Here is a 20,188-nt window from a genome sequence, read left to right as displayed (position 1 = left end):
AGCTCAGAGACTGGTAGTAGAGTAGTTATAATGGTAGTGGTTGCCGTGCTTGTTTCCTGTACTATACCAGCTTCAGATGTAACAGTCTCTGTTCAAGAAACAAGTGTGCGTGTGTGTGCGTGCGTGTGTGTGTGGTGGGTTGACCCTGACTGGACACCGGGTGCCCACCAAAGCTGCCCTGTCACTCCCCTCCTCAGCTGGACAGGGGAGAGAAAATATAATGAAAGGTGTGTGGGTTGAGATAAGGACAAGAGATCACTCACCCATTACTGTCACAGGCAAAGCAGACTTGACTTGGAGAAATCAGTTTAATTTATTACCAATCAAATCAGAGTAGGATAATGAGAAATAAAACCAAATTTTAAAGACACCTTCCCCCCAGGCTTCTAGACCCAATTTCTCCACCTCCTCCCCGCCAGCAGCAGGGGGATGAGGAATGGGGGTTGTGGTCAGTTCATCACCCATTGTCTCTGCTGCTCCTTCCTCCTCAGGGGGAGGACTCCTCACACTCTTCCCCTGCCCCAGCGTGGGGTCCCTCCCACAGGAGACAGTTCTTCATGATCTTCTCCAGTGTGAGTCCTTCCCACCGGCTGCAGCTTCTTCATGAACTGCTCCAACATGGACTCCTCTCTCCACGGACCCACAGCTCCTGCCAGGAGCCTGCTCCAGTGTGGGCTTCCCATGGGGTCACAGACTCCTTCAGACACCCACCTGCTCTGGCGTGGGGTCCTCCCTGGGCTGCAGGTGGGTCTCTGCTCCCCCATGGACCTCCCTGGGTGCAGGGCACAGCTGCCTCACCATGGGCTGCCCCATGGGCTGCAGGGGAACCTCTGCTCCGGTGCCTGGAGCACCTCCTGCCCCTCCTTCTGCACTGACCTTGGGGTCTGCAGAGCTGTTTCTCTCACATATTCTCACTCATCTCCTGGATGCTATTCCACAGTGGGTTTTTTTTTCCCTTTTTAAATACATTATCCCAGAGGCGCTCCCACCGTCGCTGATGGGCTCAGCCTTGGCCAGCAGCGGGTCCATCTTGGAGCCGGCTGGCGTTGGCTCTGTTGGACATGGGGGAAGCTTCTGGCAACTTCTCACAGAAGCCACCCCTATAGTCCCCCGCTACCAAAACCTTGCCACCAAAACCCAATACAGTGTGTGTGTCCACCTCCCTCAGTCCGTTAATCAGACTAGGGTGCTATAGTGAGTTTTCATGAAAGCAAGTAGATATGTGCTACTACACCTATTAAGTCTTTAATACCCAGACTGTGGCTGGGACCTATCTACCAAACACCTACTATCTGTGGCTTAGCTGGCTGTTGTCATTAATGTTTCATCAAAGGCAAGGAAATCATACTGTGGAGGGAAGGTTTGAAGAGAACCTGAGCCAGCCCGCCAGTTCGTACCTGCAGTATTTAGTTTACTGTCAATTCCCAATATAGTATTTAGGGCACTAATGATAGCATTTAGATAACTACCTACCTGACAGATATAAAATCCAGGCAGGTAAATGTATAAATTTAGTGCTTATTCATAAATGGCAATCACAGAAAAAAACTGCACACGACTGAGGCATTAAGAAACATTACAAACGTACACATGATAATACAGAGTTCTCTGTTCTCAATCTCTCTTCTCCCCAGTCCTCCTTCTTTTCCTCTTTTTGTCTATGTGGGTTAAAAACACTTCAGACAGAAAATCCCTCATTCTGGGTAAATAACACAGAGTTCCAAGAGCTGCCATCTTGGACTCTGTACAAGTAATTTTCTATCAAGTAGAGTAGCTGAAAAAAACTTAATATAAACTCTGATGCTGTTGATGCCCTGCTTATTATAAAGAATTTTAAACAATACCTCCTGTATCAACTTCCCGATTTATTATGATTTTAAAAATATTTATAAAACCCGTAACTGCTATCCTACTAAATTCTATTATTGTCATTACCACTTTCATTTAACGTTTTATTAAATTTCAACACACTAATTAACTTTTTTACAGGATCAGAAATAGATCTTAAGGACACAGATCTACCTATAAATAATACAAATGCAATGATGAGCTCTTATTAAAAGCTATTCCCATTATATATAGTGATAGCAGTTGTCCCTCAGGGAAGACATTCAGAGGTCTGATATCCCTGCAGCCATTTATGCTATAACAAGGGAGAGGAGAACTCTGAGTGGATGCAGCACTGGAAATGCTTTGGGAAAGTCTGGACACAGATGAGTTGAGAATCAGACACTCTGAATTAGTGAGTATTGAGATGCTCTAGGAGTAGCCCAAAGACCACCACAGGTGACGTAATGTAATGTAACCATCATTAGAGGTGTCATTTAACAGAGGAGTGAGGTTCTGGAAGATAGCGTGGCCCATTCCTTCAGCGTAAAATTCACAACTAGATATTTTCTTCCATTTTAATGGCAGCAGGTCATTAATTCACAATTTGGTAAGTTTTTGAGAAATGTGTAAAGCTAGGAGGAACAGACCCATCTGCCTGTTAATGAGGTAAGAGACCCATATTTTACCGGAATGACAAAAAAACTCTCGCTGAAGTTACTTTGTAATTGTCCTCAAAGAGAAATGGAAAGTCCTCCTGAAGGAGGTTAAAAGAGAACTCTATTTCATTGTAAGCAAAACCATCACCTAATTCCTAGGCAGTTAAATACCTGGTTAAGCTCAGATGCAAAACAAGCCTGCACCAGCCAGTTACAGCCAGCTAGTAACAAACACAAATTTGTATTTACATGCTGATAAAAAGCCACAAAGATTTTGGACCATTCCCACCTTCAAATTCAGCTCGGTGCACTCTAGGAGGTGTGGCACACCTACTCTCTTTCTAGGGAGCGATGGCTGCCATGGTCCACACTGCAGCAGCTTTTGGGGATCCCATCACCAATGTTTCTGGCAATGTGGCTCCCTAACTTTCTAAGACACCACCTCCCTTACCTAGGTCCATAATAGAGAGTGAGATGGTGAACACAAACTCCCCTCTCAGAGCCGTGGGACCACAGCCAGGTCCAAGGCCCGAGAAGGACAAGCTGTAGCATCAATGAGCCAATGAAGCTTTTCTAGAGGCCGGGCTGTGGAATTGAAAAGCAATTTCTTTTCAGTTGTACTCCTGGCTGATGTCGGTACATGGAAGGGCTGATGTAAGGTAGAAGGATTCTCAACATTTACAGAATTTTATAAATGCAGGTTCCTAGATTCATGCCTATGCTTTGTCTAGCCCAAGAATGAGTGGTCATGAGCAGTTTTCCCCAGCCCTTTCTTTCACAAGGTGGGAAAAACAGTTTACAAACACAGCTTTCAGATGAAACAAAAAATTAAAATAATTAAAATTACTTTTAAAACACAGAAGTAAGGAATTAAAACTAAAACCTACTGGTAACCCATGCTTTTGTCCTCTAGATTCCTATAATAAATTCAGAGATTAAAATCATTCACTCTTCAGGGATAACAGAGTGGAGCAAGTTAGTGTATGAACATCTGAATCAGCTGATTTACAGTGATGGTTGAGGAAAAAAAAATATAGAAAAATAAAGAAAAATCTACATTTGTATTGACAACTTGTCTGTGGCCCTGTGCCAAGATCCTGCCTAATACACTTGAATATGCTGAAATACTAAACCCCAGAAGCACAAGAACAAAAAGGGAAATTTTGATGAGCTCTTAAACAGGGTCATGAACATGACTGTATTTCTGCTGGTGCTACCGAAAGAAGTCAAAACTTGCAACGGCTTTTCCAGTGTGAACGTGGCAAAGAAAGCACTTTCCACTCTGATTAAAAATGAGATCCTGCAGAACGGGGAAGGCATCACCGTCCTGATGAAAGCCCTCTTCAGCATGTCAGGAATGCTATTAGAGTTCTCGAAACCACTCCCGAGGTGTATTACAATCACATATATGCATGACAGCACTGACCGCTTAATCCCCCTTCTGTCATAGGCAAGTTGGAGAATAAAAATTACACTGACACCCAAGGGTATTTTATAATAGAATACAAAATAAAATAATAAATTTGCAGATGATTTTGGCTTTGCCTCGTGGTACTGCATTATATACCAAATATTCCTGGCCTCTCATTCATTACTATTTAATTACAACAGAACACCTTTCTTTCAGAATTAATTAACCTCTGAAAGCAGTCTGTGACCTTGGGACCCTCCTGCACACTTGCAACACGCTGTTAGAATACTGCTCTGCCAGTAAACACTTCCTTTAATGCTGAGATCTAATGAAATGCACAGGTTTTTATGGGGAACACACGAAATATGAGAACCCTGCATGTGGTCACTTAATGAACAGGAGCTAGAGCATATCAATTAGAATCATAAATTGATACTAGATTAACGTTAAAAGATGACACAAGTGTTTCCCCAGAGGACAGGCTCATTACAGTAAACCTGATCATGGATGCTCATCCCTATTACTTTCATTGTGGGGCAGAGAAGAGGGAGTAAGGAAACAAGAAGGATTAGCCCATGTAGTTCCTATTTGTTTAAGCCAGCAGAACCTTAAGTGTCCCACCAAGCCCAATGACAGCAGTGCAGCACGGTTCCAGCTCCTGTCTTTGTCAGAAATTGCTGTTCAATCTGAAACATTTTGACTCTAAAAGGAAATCAGAGAGCAATAACCTTTTCACAAGATGAGAGGCAGAACCACAGCCCGTGCAGTCGCTTTCATTGCTTTGCTGCAAAGCTTCAAATGATGGATCAATGTTGGCCCCTTGGTGCCAATCAGAGTAGATGCTTGCGGAGTGGGCGCGGGTTCAGTAACTTACTTGCTAGCAATGTTAACTCTTCAAAACGGATTCTTCATCATCCTGAGAATTCCTCTGAGAGCTAACACCTCCATCAATCCATGCATGCTCCTCACATGATTCCCTCCTTTACAAAACCACCCCAAATCACCTTACGCACCTTTTTTTCTTTTTTCCTAAAATGAAAAGCATCAGAAAGATGAGACATGACACCCACATCTGTCACTTTCTTAATTAAAAGTATTTGTTGTCAACCCTTGCAGATGATGTTTTAACAAAAAAAAAAAAAAAAATGCACCGAATTGTTTACTGACACTTTTTCAGTTGTATTTTTGGGACAGTCTGTCTTTCTCTCACCACTCAAAACACGTTAATGCGCACAATTCCAATCTGATCTGTCATCAGCGTTTAACATGCCTGCTGCAGCTTATAAAATTAGAAAACATCAATCCTCCCACAGATACTGCTGGAACTTGCAGAGGCAAATCACATTTTTGTCTTTACTACTATAGAGCCTTCCTTTCTTTCCTTCTTCTGACAGAATAACATTTGCTCCACTAGAGCTATTAGCTTGGTTTATTCCAGAGACTCTTCTCCTTTTCAGCTTTACTAGCAAAAACATTTTTGCTCCCTTCCCATCCTTTTCCTTGTACTCTGTTTTTCTCCCTCCCTTACAGTTTTTGCATTTTTTAGATTATGCCTGTGCCAACTGTCATCTAATCTGTTTAGCTCTCCTAAACACCAAGGCAAAAGCCATGCTGACAAAGAAACAGAGGTATTCAGAGTTCTGTTGCATCAGTGCATAAAGACCACATAATTTCAAGCCCTTGCAGAGTGAGTTCACTTCTGCACAGAGGAGATGACAACCACAGGCACTTTATTCACTGCCAATGCTACCTACTGTGTCATTGTTTCGTACATCAAGCACTCTAAAAATACACCTTTTCTAACCCTCTGATCCTTATCAATCTTCTTCACTGTCATCCTAGTAGCTCTCTCCACACTAACAGGATAACCCAGTACCACGATGCAAATCCCTAATACTGCCTTCATTTAGACAGTCATTTTTCTTTATCCATAATGCTTATAATGAATAAATGAAGGGGAACGGCTACATGATTATTTACTGCTTCTATTCTTTTATATAAGCCAGACACCTTTTACACAGAGATCAAAACACCGAAAGCCACACTGATGGAAATACAGAGCAAATTGCATGCACCTCTGTACTCTGATCCAAAACATCTTACCTACCCATCCTTGTTTGCCACATGAGGTGCATACCTAGAACGGGCCACTCAGATTCAATTTCAAAAGAAAGAACTTGTTCTAGCTGGAGTTTCTTAACAACCAGGGAAAGCCAGGCAGTTCGAGAGTCAAGCAGCTTGTGCAAGTGGAATATCCCTCAAGAGTTACTAGTCCAAGAACAATTTATTGCTATAGGATGAATTTCATTCCTTGTGTTACCGCTTCCAAAGGCTATTCTGAATATTCTGATCACTGCGTGGGCACCACAAAGTAATTCCAAATACAGTAAGCAGTAGTAATTTCCAACTATTGCCAATGCCGGCTTCAAATATGAAATAAGAATAATAGATGCTCAAACACACAGCTAAAAGTTGTTCATTTGTTTGTTCTTTTAAAGCACAAGGGATAAAAATGGATTATGTCGCAGGTTCTGGAAGACCTGGTGTCACGGTTTACCCCAGCTGGCGACTAAGCACCACACAGGCTCTCACTTGCTCCCCTCCAGTGGGATGGGGGATAGAATCATAAGGGTAAAAGTGAGAAAACTCATGGGTTGAGGTAAAGATAGTTTAATAGGTAAAGCAAAAGCCACATGTGAAATCAAAGCAAAACAAGGAATTCATTCATCACTTCCCATGGGCAGGCAGGTTCAGCCATCACCAGGAAAGCCGAGCTCCTTCACATGTAACGGTTACTTGGGAAGTCAAAACACCATCACTCTGAATGTCCCCGCTTCCTTCTTCTTCCCCTAGCTCTGTGTAAGCACTGCTCAGCAGTAACTAAAACATCCCTGAGTTATCAACACCATTTCCAGCACAAATCCAAAACATAGCCCCATACCAGCTGCTATGAAGAAAATTAACTCCGACAAATTTGGTGCCCTCTACGATGGGGTTAGAGCACTGGGGGATAAGGGAAGAGCCGCTGACAACATCTACCTGGACTCTTGTGCAAAGCATTTGACACTGTCCCACACAACATCCTTGTCTCTGAATTGGAGAGACATGGATTTGATGGATGGACCACTCGGTGGATAAGGAATTGGCTGGATGGCCACACTCAAAGACTCGTGGTCAACGGCTCAATGTCCAAGTGGGGAGCAGTGACAAGTGGTGTTCCTCAGGGGTCGGTGTTGGGACCGGCGCTGTTTAACATCTCTGTCGGTGACATGGACAGTGGGATTGAGCGCACCCTCAGCAAGTTCACCAACGACACCAAGCTGTGTGGTGCGGTCGACACACTGGAGGGAAGGGATGTGCCATCCAGAGGGACCTGGACAAGCTGGAGAGGTGGGCTGGAGCACCTCCCCTGTGAGGACAGGCTGAGAGAGTTGGGGGTGTTCAGCCTGGAGAAGAGAAGGCTCTGGGGAGACCTTATAGCGGCCTTTCAGTACTTAAAGGGGGCTACAGGAAAGATGGGGAGGGACTCTTGATCAGGGGGTGTAGGTACAGGATGAGGTGTAATGGCTTTAAACTGAAAGAGGGAAGATTTAGATTAGAGATAAGGAAGAAATTCTTTCCTGTGAGGGTGGTGAGACACTGGCACAGGTTTCCCAGAGCAGCTGTGGCTGCCCCCTCCCTGGCAGTGTTCAAGGCCAGGTTGGACGGGGCTTTGGGCAACCTGGTCTAGTGGAAGGTGTCCCTGCCCGTGGCAGGGGGGTTGGACTAGATGGTCTTTAAGGTCCCTTCCAACCCAAACCATTCTATGGTTGTATGCCAGCCGAAACCAGCACACCTGATTACTGACAAAGTAGGAGTGAGAGTCTCACTCTTCCTCCATCCGTTTCACAGGCTGTTGGAAAAGGACCAGGCTGCTGAAAACATTAGATCCAGCTGTGGCAGTTTCCCTGCTTGCAATCACCATGGAGAAGTGATGCATCGCATAAAGCATTAATTACAGTGCAAGAATTCAGGGCAATGTATGGAAAGTGTGTAATTCCTCAGACATCTAGAGCTTAATCCCTTCACAATTATGTTAATACGAGAGCCTGAATCTGTACAAAAGGTGATCTGGGTCCCTATTTGGCAAGTACAGGCCTTATCTATTCCTGTGTTGTGATGTTAAAGAAGAAATAATAAGTAACACTAAAAAAAACCCCAAAACAAACCTGTGTTGAAAGCTCAGCACGGAATCTTAGTTTCCCCTCATTCACCAAGTGCATTTCAAGATCCCAGAGAAAACCAAAACTTAATTTTTAACAGAATCTGCATGTTGTATGCCCACAGAAATAGTCACTGCTCAGTTTTGGTTTGTTTTTTCTCTCTCTAGAATAAAACATACCTTTCAACGATGGTGAGCTGTATGCATTCTCAAGTAATATTTGTTTGACCTTTTTATTTTGCAGTCAATTTAGTTCAATATTAATTGCTACTCAGAGGAATAAACCAGGACATCAGTTCAAACCCAATAAAAGCTGTGAGCTTTCTTCCTGAACATGTCTCTTCCTTAGACCATTCCAAAACTTTCTTTATGCAGTACATGCATATGCATCTATTTGAGATAAAAAGAATTTATGCCAGACAGATATATATTTATTCTGAATGTGTTCATGATCTGATTGTCTCATACCAGATAGGTATTTTGGTGGTATTCTGAAATTGTCATCTAGCCCTTCATCTACTGCTCTCTTCTCTCACTTCTCTAAAGTTCACTCTTCTAGGCTTATCTTTGCAGTGCTAATCTGTTCTTGAGTTGCTTATATGCAAACAAGAGCTTACAAAAAGGTAAGTGAGATGAAAAATATTTGCAAGTAAAGGCGTTGTCTATGGCATACAGAACAAGCTCACTGTGATATCAGAAACCATCCTACCACCTTAGTGCATGTTTTGGCCCAAACACTCTCAATTTCTCAGGCTAATAAGCCAGAGCTGACTGATGTGCTGATACTGGTCCAGAATTCTGCAGAGATCATTCTGCTCATTTAATTGGGATCTGTAGGCAAGCTACTTCCGTTCAGCTTATGCCATTTCCAACTGCCTTTTGACTATCTTTTAACACCACTGCACCCTGCATTTTCACTTGTTAGCCAAAAAGATCTTTCATCCCTTGCTCAAAGCTCAGAATTCTCTACATTTCTCTGTAATGGACATTCACTATGGTTTTCAGGTACATTGCCTAAAAGTTTCTAAAAATAAAGTCTGCATGCAAGACAGAGACAACAAATTATCTCATTTTTTAAAAATACAACTGAATCAAGGCATTAGAAGACATTTTCTCCTCCATTTTGCAAAAATAAAGCCCAGACTGATACCTAAATAAGACAGGTAGTATGTTGCTTGCAGAGGAGTGTGCACACCCAAGGGTGTGACCTTTATATGAACTATGAGTTGGGGGAGAAGATTTGAGTTTCTCTAAATATAAATGTATGCAAGAGCAGCTTTGGAGCTACCACTGTACCCATTATCCACATGCTTGAGCAAATTATTTCCGGTAGCAGAACAAGACTGGCTCTATGATGTCTCAGGGCTCTAACTTTAATCCTCATGTCTTCAGTTATGGAATTTGTAGAGCTGCCTGGCAACATTACCTAGTCCAACTGATTAATCAGTGCTCGACCCTTCATATGGACGGCTTTGCAACTGGTTCTGCAGTTTTTCTCCATGGCTTGTCCTCATCAGAAAAGGCACAGAGTACTCATCACTTGGCCCTAGTTAATTTGTAAACTATTCTCATTTACCAACTGTAATAAGTAGCCCTGATCATAGTTTGAGAACACAGTTCCTTGTTCTTGATAGCATTTTCTGTGAAAACAACTGTAGCACAAAACATTTTGAAATTAAAAGATGAAAGAGTCTGTTTGCAAAACGGAAACACTCTTGGAATACAGTTAGATTTAAAAACAAGTCTTAGCAGAAGAACTAGGAAAAATAGTTTAAAGATAAATGGATTTATATTTTAAAGTTTTACTTCTTATTATATTCTATAACGCATAAAGTCCGCCGTTCACAAGATACTGGCTTCACTAACACTAAATTTAAACAGATTTTAAGTATACAATCATCTGTTCTCAAAATAAAGGTGCCCATTTGAATGCAAATTGTTAGAAGTCAGAACTTCTGACTTTCACATATTTATAAAAAGAGAGCAGTCTACTAAAGAAAGAGAATAGGAAAGAAAACCAAGAAATAAACATCCAGAATATGTTTACGCTCCAACAATCACTAATAAGTTTACTGAAAGAGAATTTTAGAGACAGCAAAAACTAATCTGAATAATTTATCTATGGGTGTTATTTGTGTTCAGTCCCATTATGTAATATTCTGTAATTTGAAATCACCTGGAAGGGACTATACCTTCTCTCTCTAGGAATTTTCTAGACTTTGAAAAAAAATAGCCATAAAAGTGAACAGATGCTATAGCACTACCAATCCTTTCCTAAATCTCTGAAGGGCAACAGTGCAGATCAGTCAACTTCAAGGTCATTTATTAACATTTTAAGGCATTGATAGCACACGTATTTCTGTGCTCCCAGACTGAACGCTGATCTTGGCATTCTTCTCAGTCTTAACAGAGTTTCTTTCAAATCTAAGATCGCTCTTGCCACGTGCAATATAAAGTACATATTTTAAATTTTAAATGACAAGTATTGCAGCAAAGACCCAGACTGGTTTGAGGCTTGTAAGAACTTTCTAGTTTTGCTTTGTTTCAAACAGAGGAAAACTCCTGTCCCCCCAGCCCGCCCCAAACACTTGTAAAAAGTATTGCTCCATAAAAGCAAGCATTGCCTGCCTAATACTTCATTTCTATTGATGTTCAGAGATTCAAAAGAAACACAGGCATACATTTCAACCTAACGCTACGCACAGAGCCCACTTTCCCTGGATCCTGAGAATTACTCCTTAGGCACAGTGAACCGAAACACTATAAAGTGCAGAGTGCTCTTAGGCCAGCTCAGGACTCTTTTCCGAGCTGCTTTTTCCAGTGTGACTCAATGCACAGATATTTTATCACTACAGAGTCCTAACTTCTAGCATCGGGGTGGCGATAAATGATTTTTACCATGTCATAAAGCCAGAAATCACCCAGATGGTGGTGACATTCCTCTACTTACAGTACACTAGGGGCACAGATACAGCTATTTGAAGAAGAAGCTGAAGCAATACAAACCCTCTGATTGAGAGACCTGGGATTAACTGGAAGTGTCCCTATATTCTCCTTCCCTCAGCCACTTTTTTCTCCTGTTTTTTTCCAGAATTACTGTTCTGGACAAATCATGACCCTTTATTTTCCTGGTTGGCAATTATAACTTGGCTTATGGTGCTCCTACTGGGACAGCACAGTTTTATGGGCAGAGCACCTTACTGGCAGCCAGAAGACCTGGTTTCTACGTCAAACTATCTGTTTTGTATTTGTTCATCGCTCCATCTTCCCAGACTTTTGTCCTGGTCCTTCCCATGTACTCCTTAACAAGATTAGGATCATTCCAGAAAAGCAGAGTCTCACAGTTAGGTATGTTGACGTGGCTAAAACAACAGGGTCCTAATGCCATCTTTGAATGTCTCAAGGTATCAAAAAAAAACAAACAAAAAAAAAATCTGTGGATTTACGCCAAAATGTGCAGGTACCTTGAATGCTAATGGAGATCAAGTCTGCCTCCACCTAGGACCTACTGTTCCTTGTTAAAAACTGATTTCAGGAGGAATAATACCTGGCCCTTTCATAGGCTCAAGTTGTAACAAGGAAATAGCAGAAACTGATGAGACCGTGTGAACCAGGACAGCATTCTAGCCCTTCTTAATGGCTATTTGCCCACATTTTAAAGGTGACTGACTAAGAATCTGAGAGGATTTGGTAACTCACTGGATGATTTTGAGCAAACTGGGAACAAAAGAAAGGTCTTGATTCCCAGTTCTCCATTTTAATCAGTAGACAATACTCTCACTATTACTCTAGATGAAACCTGGTACATCCACCTCTGCTACTTGCGAATCATATACAGAAGTTCTACCTATGAGTGCTTTTCTTTTTTAGTCTTCTGTAAAGAAAGCATGGTCCTGTACTAAGGCAGTAACTTACTTTCGGTGTCTCCTGAAATAAAAGAACCAAGGCATGCACTCATCTGTGTACACACATGTACATCAGGGATGAACAGCTAGCCATTTCACAGCCTCTGTAAGAGTATGATGAAACTAAGCCTTCTTTCTGATAGAGGTCTAACTTTCAGGAGTCACAACAATGGGCAACACTGTCACCTCCCATCATTATTAGTTATAAATATTACTATTATTCTACAATTTCCATCTCGACTAGCAAAAGCAACAGAAATTCAACATACGGAGTAACTTAATCTCAACTAAGTTCTGCTAATAGTTATAAGACCATGTGCCTTTTTTTTTTTTTTTAAATTAGATGATAATCAGCTGTTTGATTTTTCAGGTTGAGAGGATGGTGGAAAAAACCATGTCTGGTTTTTGTTATGGTTTATGAATATAGTAGTAACAACAATTAGAAGCACCTCCAAGTAAACCTAGCTATATAACAGCTTTTACAGCTGGTTGCTGGTGTCTCCCTCAAAATACATCTCTGCTTTGTGTGATCTGCAAAACATAGTACTTCTGCCTCTCCTAAAATTCTCAAGTGAATCTGAACTATGGCTATGTAACTCCCAGATTTTTCCTTTATAGTATCTGATGACTAACTGAATAGAAATAAAGCACTATAGTGTCTTAGTCAATAACTCCAGAAGAATACATACTCCTGGTCTGGCTTTATACTGCTGTTTAATATCAAGAGGAACCCAGCAGTAAAATAAGCACCAATGATTTTCACCTCTCATCATTTCAGTGAGCATTTGATTCAGAGACCCAATAAGCCTGATACGCCTTGTGATGTTATTGCCCTAGTACTTTCAGGAAACACCTCCCAACACAGGAAGCTAATCTTGGTTTAAATTGAGGACTAATTCTATTAGAATCTCTTGATATGTCAACTCTTCATTGTTTCTGAAACAAACTCTGAATTATATTTACAGTGCATGGTTACTGGAATGAAAATGTATTTGAAAATGTAATCGAGTGAAAGTAATTAAATTGAAGATATAAATGAAAAAAGCCAAAAACCAGATGATCTTAATGTATCTTGAGAATTTCTCATCTGCACTACCTGAAAAAAAACCATTATGTAACTCCAAATGGATTAATCTTTCCAAACACTGAGAGATAATTTGCTTTGGGTTTTCTTGAAATTTGTTGGTGCTTGGATGTTTTTTAAAGTAAGCTAGGATTTAAAAATTGATCCCAAGTCAGGTATTTCCTAAAGGAGCAGACTGTGAATAGGGATGGGTTTTCTGAACACTCCTGCAGAATTTATTAGGATAAACTCAAGATCCTGATTTTGATCTTTAAACATTGTTACAGTTTTTAGGTCAGGCAAAAATGTCTGATGTAAAAGATTTCCTTAAGCCATTCGACAAATAAAGCAGTGCCTCAGCTTTCAAATTTCTTGGTCTTCAGACTCTAATCCCTCAATTCAAAGAACTCTTCACCACCACCAGCAACAGGAAAGCCATTTCAAATAGCATTGACCTCACAGATTCAGAGGCCACATTTTTTTTAAATGTTACTGAAACATATCCTTATATCAACATTAATAAAACAAAAACTTCATACGTGTAATTCTTTCACATCCTCCCCAAAACATACAATGAATAGATTTTAAAGACAAGAAAAGACCATTGTACTCTTCTAGTATAATTCTATACTCAGAAAATCTCATTCAATGTTTTCTGCATCAGTGCCCTAAATTTTGCCTGAATATAAGATAGCTTAAAAACAATATCCAGTTTAATTTGAAGAGTTCAAGCAAAGAATTCCTCTCAACCCTACATTAAGCTACATCAATGGCTAATTACCTTCATAAGTACCGTATTTCTAATCCAATATGGAACACAGTGAAGTATATATGAATTTCTCAATCTATGATCCTATTAGGGACCCATATTTCCATGAGTAGAAGGTTATTCAGGAAACCAGACAAAAGATCTCATTTTACATTTGGGTATTGCTAGCTGTTGCTCTGCTGTTTCTTTTTTGTTGATCTTGACAATGGAGACAGTGGTTTCCAAGATCAGGTAAATTCCGTGTAAGTTATAAATAGCCAACTGAACTATCCAACAAAATGAAGACAGGACGGCTGATGAATTAGCACTACTGACCCTCAATAATTGCCAAAACGCACACATGAAGGCATCAAAATATACAGACAATTCCAGTATGAGTTCTTTCCACCTTTCACACAAGCAAACATGTGACTACTTTTCCTCATGAAAGTTACACTAGCTTAGTCTTCCTATTCAAAGGTTAAACCTATGGTTTCCTTTTCAAGCTTCTGAGGCAAAATAAAGCCCTGGAGAATGCTTGCAGCATGGGGAAAGACATGATGAGTTAGAGATCTGTGTGCAGTTGCAGAGCTACAATCTTTCTGGGATCACGGAAACATGGATGGAGTGTTACAATGAGGTAATGCAAGCTCTTCGGGAAGGACAGGATGGGAAGATGAGGAGGAGTTGCCCTGTACGTGAGAGAGCATCTGGAGGGCATGGAGGTCTGCCTGGGGATGGATGAAGTTAGGCAAGTTAAAGCCCAAATGGAATTGAATCTGGCCAGGGATGTCAAAGACAACAGAAGGGCTCCTATAAGCAAGGTGACAAAAGGAAGACTAAGAAAAATGTGGGCTCATTGCTTAACGAAACAGGGGTCCTGGTTACACAGGATATGAAAAAGGCTGAGGTAATGAACACCTCCTTTGCCTCAGTCTTTGCTAGCAAGACCAGCCTTCAGGAATCCCAGAATCAGAAACAAGGGGGAAAGACTGGAGCAAGAAAGATGTACTCTTGGTGAAAAAGGATCAGGTCAGGGAATAGTTAAGCACAATGGATGTATACAAGTCCATGCACCCAGATGGGATGCACACATGAGTGCTGAAGTCATTGCAAGGCCACCCATGACAATCTTTGATCAATCATGGCGACTGGCAGAAGTGCTCGAAGACAGGAAGAAAGCAAATGTCACCCTGTCTTCAAAAAGGGCAAGAAGGACTCCATGAACTACAGGCTGCTCAGCCTCATCTCAGTCCCTGGGAAGGTGACAGAGCAGCTAATCCTGGAAACCATTTCCAGGTATGTGAAGGACAAGAAACTCCTCAGGAGTAGTCAGCATCGAAAAGTTTGATACGTCTAAATTTATTCATTGATACTTCAGTAATCATTAGCTGTAAAAGCTGTACAATTAAGACTTGCATTTTCCACTTCAGCTTTTCAACACAAAGCCTAGGACATAGAAGAGTTTCTTAAATCCAAGTTAAAGAAGTAACGTCATCTTGTACAACCAATACCCTTGATTGATTCTGACTAAATCCTTGGAGGGGGAGAGAGGTGTCACTGAAAGACAAACTTCATGTAGCAATCTGTATTCTTGAATATAAGTTGCTTCTAAAAAGATTTTTTGAGGTCCGTGTTTGAAATTTGCAGCTACATCAACCGGAAATGTTTACAAAACTTGTTCCTAATGTTCAAACACACATGTAGAGATTCTTGAAGCTGCCTCCCTGCATACCCAGTTCAGAGAAGAATTATGTAGTAGCAACTGCATTTTCGTGCATCACCTAAGTTGACCTCATGTATGTTTTTTATGTAGAAAATGCTACATCAAAATACACAACCATTTTTCAGTTTCACTGCTATTCTTATAGTTTATGCAGTTCATAGAAAGAAACTGGAAGGGTAGCAAAAGTGATGTTCTTGGTGATTGTAAGCAATCAACCTCATGTCATATAGTAAAGCTGATATACTGAAATACTAACCAGAGCCCCAAAAAGCCAGTATTTTTTATGATAGGATTATCCTTTCTCTTATAGAGCCTACCACTCCCCTCTTTAACCTGAAGCTCTTAATGTTGCAAAACTTGAGTACACGATGGATTTGACATCTCTCTGGAAAATAGCATCTGAGACACAAGCACTAATGATTGTTTTTACAGGTGCCAATATGATGATAATTTTGGATGCATCTTCACCTTCATATACCCCAAAGCCAGTGAAACACAGGTTAATCGATGCCTTAAGATTTAATCAGAAAGTGTTGAGAAAGAAGTTGCTGTAGTGTGATACAGATAAGCAAAAACCTAACTCTGAAGTGGGTAACAGTGCTTCATAGCGATTCAAGGAAATAACAACAGGATAGGCAAGGCAGACAGAATAAGGCAGAGCAAAAAACCCATAAAGATCAGTAACTCACCTTTAACTCTGATTAGTTGCAAATGTTTAGCAATCAATGACGGTTTAGCAGCAATCCTTGTTTCTAAATGGGTACTGATGTTAACAAAGGAAAATATAGTCTAAGGAAAATAACCTTTCTGGGCTGTAGAGCTAGGGAAAGAAAAGGAACAGAGCGCAGGAATCTGTCCCTTCTTCCCTCCTGCCTTTCCTTTGTCCCCAACACTGAAGGTCACAAGGACAGGCCTCTTTAAGGAAAAGTTATCCTGCCCTTTTGGTTACTCCTCCTACCCATCCTGCTCTAGAAGGCAATTCGTTTTAACACATCATTGAAAAAACAGCATGATTTCTCCTCAGTAGTAGTTACAAAAACGAAGGTTTTCTTGGGTTGGTTGGTTTGTTTTTAAACAAGAATTGCAATTCATATTCGTTGAGCTAGTTTTTACAGAAACTTATGGGAAAACCAACCAAACACATAAAAATGACACCACAAACACAGATAAAGACATATAACATCTTCCATATGTTAATCTCATAACCTGAAGCCAGCCTGCACAGTGCTATAGTGAGGAAGGTGAGAGCTTCCTTTGCTTGATGGGAACAGGTGAACCACTCAAGCACAGAAACGAGTCAAGACACCGATGGAGAAAAAAGAAAACGGATGGAGGCAGGAAATTGGGGGCCATTGAAGCTGCTCTTGCTGCTTTTCACTCAACAGCATAGGCTAACTTGAGAAACAGGTTAAGGAACTGTCCAGTCTCCCATAGAGCATCTTGCCCAGCTTCAGCCACAGCACCTTAAGATAGTTATGAACTAACTGAAGAGAGGCCAGTAACAGCAATAAGAAAAGATGACCAATAAAGAAAGACCAAACAAGCTGGGCATATTTTAGCCAAAAGCAGAAGAAGATGGATGTGGTGGTGGGGGGCTCCCACTTGAAGATTTTTAAGAACCAGCTAACTAGGTATGCATCAGGAATGGAACACAGGTTTCTCTTCACATTAAAGCAGAGGGATGGATCTCTTGAGGCCATTTCTAGACCTATATTTTTCTAGGATTTGGAAACAGACTCTTCAAAATAGCAACAAGTACTTCATTTATCTCCAAAGGAAGACACCCCTGTAACAGTCCCATAATCCAAGCTGTCCTTTTCCCAGAATGTTATAATTTATTCCCATTCTAAAAGATTCTTCACACACTTTGGTGTCACTGAGAATCAAGCCCAAAATATCAATCAAATTCTTTATTATATTTCTTGGATATAATAATCTCTCTAGAATTAAAGGACTATAGTTTTTAGGTTTTGATACAACACAATTAGATATCAGGGCTTTGAATAAAATAGAGTTTTAAACAGAAGGTTAAGACCGCATTAAAAAATGATTAGCATGTTGGTAGAGTCGGAGCAGACAGCTCTTTAATAAGACTGGACAGGGAATTTAAGGGAAAATACTTCAGAGGAGTAAATGAATATTCTTTCCAGCAGAACGATTTCTTTAAAGACAAAAATCAAAATTATGCAGGTCTTTTTTTTTGTTTCAGAAGAATCACTTTGAAGGTAAAATATACCTACCCAAAGCAATTAAGATGAGAAGAAGAAAGATAGAGAAAAGTAATACTCCAAGGGCCAAGTATGTAAGACTGAAAGAACTATTCAGTCAAGGTATAATCATCCATTTTCCCCTGAATTATATTTATTTAATATGAACATAAAGGTATGCAGAAGAGATGAATGGGTTACAGGCGAAGGTAAAATGAGAGCTCTAAAATGTTCTTTGGAAAGCATCACCATTATCAAAGAGAACTGCTTGCTGCAAGTCAAACAGATTTCCATTTGAATTCAAGATTAAATTGTGCACGGCTCTGTGTGCAACTACTAGGAGAAAAGAGATAGGAGATTACAGAGGGAATACTCCTACAACAGTGAGTAGTGCTTGACAGACTCCAGTCTTGGTGTTAGCAGTTGTAGATCTCAGCCATCGCACAACAGGTGATGAAGAAATTTTAAGTTAACTTTTACTTTAAGACTACAGTCTTCCTCCCCAACTCTGGTTTTTACTCTGAAGGACAGGAGGAAACCAAGCTTCCCCTGGCCTCCATCATACACTTGCCATGAGATGAAACACAAACTATGTGTCAGATTTTGCTGTATGAACAGAATTGTTCACAAGTTTGTAAGTTCTACCTAATACCTGTCCTATTCCTTTGCCCCAAGAGTCAGCTGTATTCATTTATTTGTTTATATTAAACTATTTATCTATGAATTCTTGCTCAAAACAACTGAAAATCCTAAAGACAAGCAAAAAGGATCCTTAGTAACCTCAGCGTTCCATGGTTCCACTACAAAAATGGGAAAGCACTTGAATGCAGTATTTTGCATCACAACTCCAGCTCAACAATTCTGGGGCAGTAACATGGAATATTTTGCAATTTTAAATGCTGCTACAGAAAGCAGTAACATATTCTCCTTTCAGACATATTTCCTCACCCGGCATATACATTTATAGATAACCTCTTTACTTGCCTTTGGTCATGTATAATGTCCTAATGCTAATTTAAAAATAATTAAAAGAGAAAAGTAGATTTCCTATTTTATTACCCATCTCACTTCACAAAGCAAACAGATTTCCTCTAAGGCCTCACAAGAAGAATGAAGTGGACATACTTTGTTTCCGCTCCCGGTGAAAGGCATCAGATGTTCCTCTAGTCAACCCTTGCTAGGGGCACAGCAAGCTCTTTCAGAGGCTGCATCAAAGGCCTAGCTCTGATGGATGCATAAAATAAGACAGACTGAGAGCAGAGCTTTAAAGAGCAAAAAAGACCAATGGGCTTAAGGATAAAAGGTATTTCAGGCTATCTGTGTGGGTTTAAAAATTGTAGCTGGGAATAAATATTAAAGAAAATGCGGAGAAAGTATTATACTACCTGTCACAGTTCATTAAAGTACCGTGCACTGAGCGGGCAGCTACTTCAGTGACTGAACAGATCCTGTTCCTCCGTATTTTACTTTCATTGAGAAGAGATGACTTCAATGACTTCAAGTTTATTGTTAAACATACCTGTCCTGGCTTCCTTCTGTGATGTGATAGAGACGATTGGCACCTCCATCAGCACAAGCTCTCAGTGCAGCTGCAAGTGAAGAAACAGAACATCAATGTATTGGCATTATAAACAAAAAACCACAACCAGTTACTCCATTACTGACATTTCTGTGTAAACTCAATTGTTCATTGCAGCATAGGGAATAAACTTGAGATTCTCATGTAACTTTTAGCTTCCTACACTTGACTACTTCCCTTGTTTCTCTAAATAGACATTTGAACAGTTTTATTAGACTGGTGCCAATCTTATCTGACTGTGCCACTCCAAACAGCTTATTTCTATCTATCCTAACCTACTGCCCAGTCAGCTTAAACTACATGGAGGGGCAAGTATTCAAAACCTGAGAAGGGCCCATCCACCATGTATGGGCATATGCTTGTCTGAACCTTAAACCCAACAATCTTCTCACCCAGGCAAAAAGTTCACAATGGTGGCTCTATAAAGACTTGCATAAAAACTGGGGAAAAAAAAAAATAGGCACAACAATACTTATTTTCTCTTTTTTTCCCCTCCTATGACACAAAAACGATAACTCTACTACAGTTCCTATACTGTTCCAAAGACTGTTTGAATCATCTGATATAAAGAAGAGGGGTTAGGTCCTGGCTTTAAATCTTGAACTATCCTGGTACAAAAGGAATAAAACCACAACAATTTTCAGTGCTTCCACATAACTTGGGGACTGAAAAGGGCACGTGCCACTAATTCCAATTGTTTCAAACAAGCACAGACATGCAGTTCTCCTGTGATCCCTTTGTTTATGTAGACTTAAGTCAGAGAAAATAGAAAAGTCTAAAACTATTATTACAAAATCAGACATAAATTGGTATATTTTATTCATAAGCATCCCTATTAATCATCTTTTAACTAACACACATT

The 20,188-nt window shown here is 40.4% G+C and overlaps 1 protein-coding gene across 2 annotated transcripts in view; it reads right to left on the bottom strand.

Annotated features, from left to right (window-relative positions):
• Positions 1–20,188, bottom strand: part of TPK1 (thiamin pyrophosphokinase 1) — a 321,381-nt gene that overhangs the window by 180,397 nt on the left and 120,796 nt on the right. For both annotated transcript variants that reach the window (XM_074842940.1, XM_074842930.1), the window contains exon 3: positions 19,267–19,336. In XM_074842940.1, the coding sequence (XP_074699041.1) occupies positions 19,267–19,336 (70 nt within the window). The remainder of the gene's footprint in view (positions 1–19,266; positions 19,337–20,188) is intronic.

This window comes from Strix aluco, chromosome 1 (assembly GCF_031877795.1).
Source record: "Strix aluco isolate bStrAlu1 chromosome 1, bStrAlu1.hap1, whole genome shotgun sequence".
In the NCBI taxonomy this organism is placed as follows: Eukaryota; Metazoa; Chordata; class Aves; order Strigiformes; family Strigidae; genus Strix; species Strix aluco.
The sequence above is the reverse complement of the archived record's forward strand: the minus strand, read 5'-3'. Positions and strand labels throughout refer to the sequence as shown.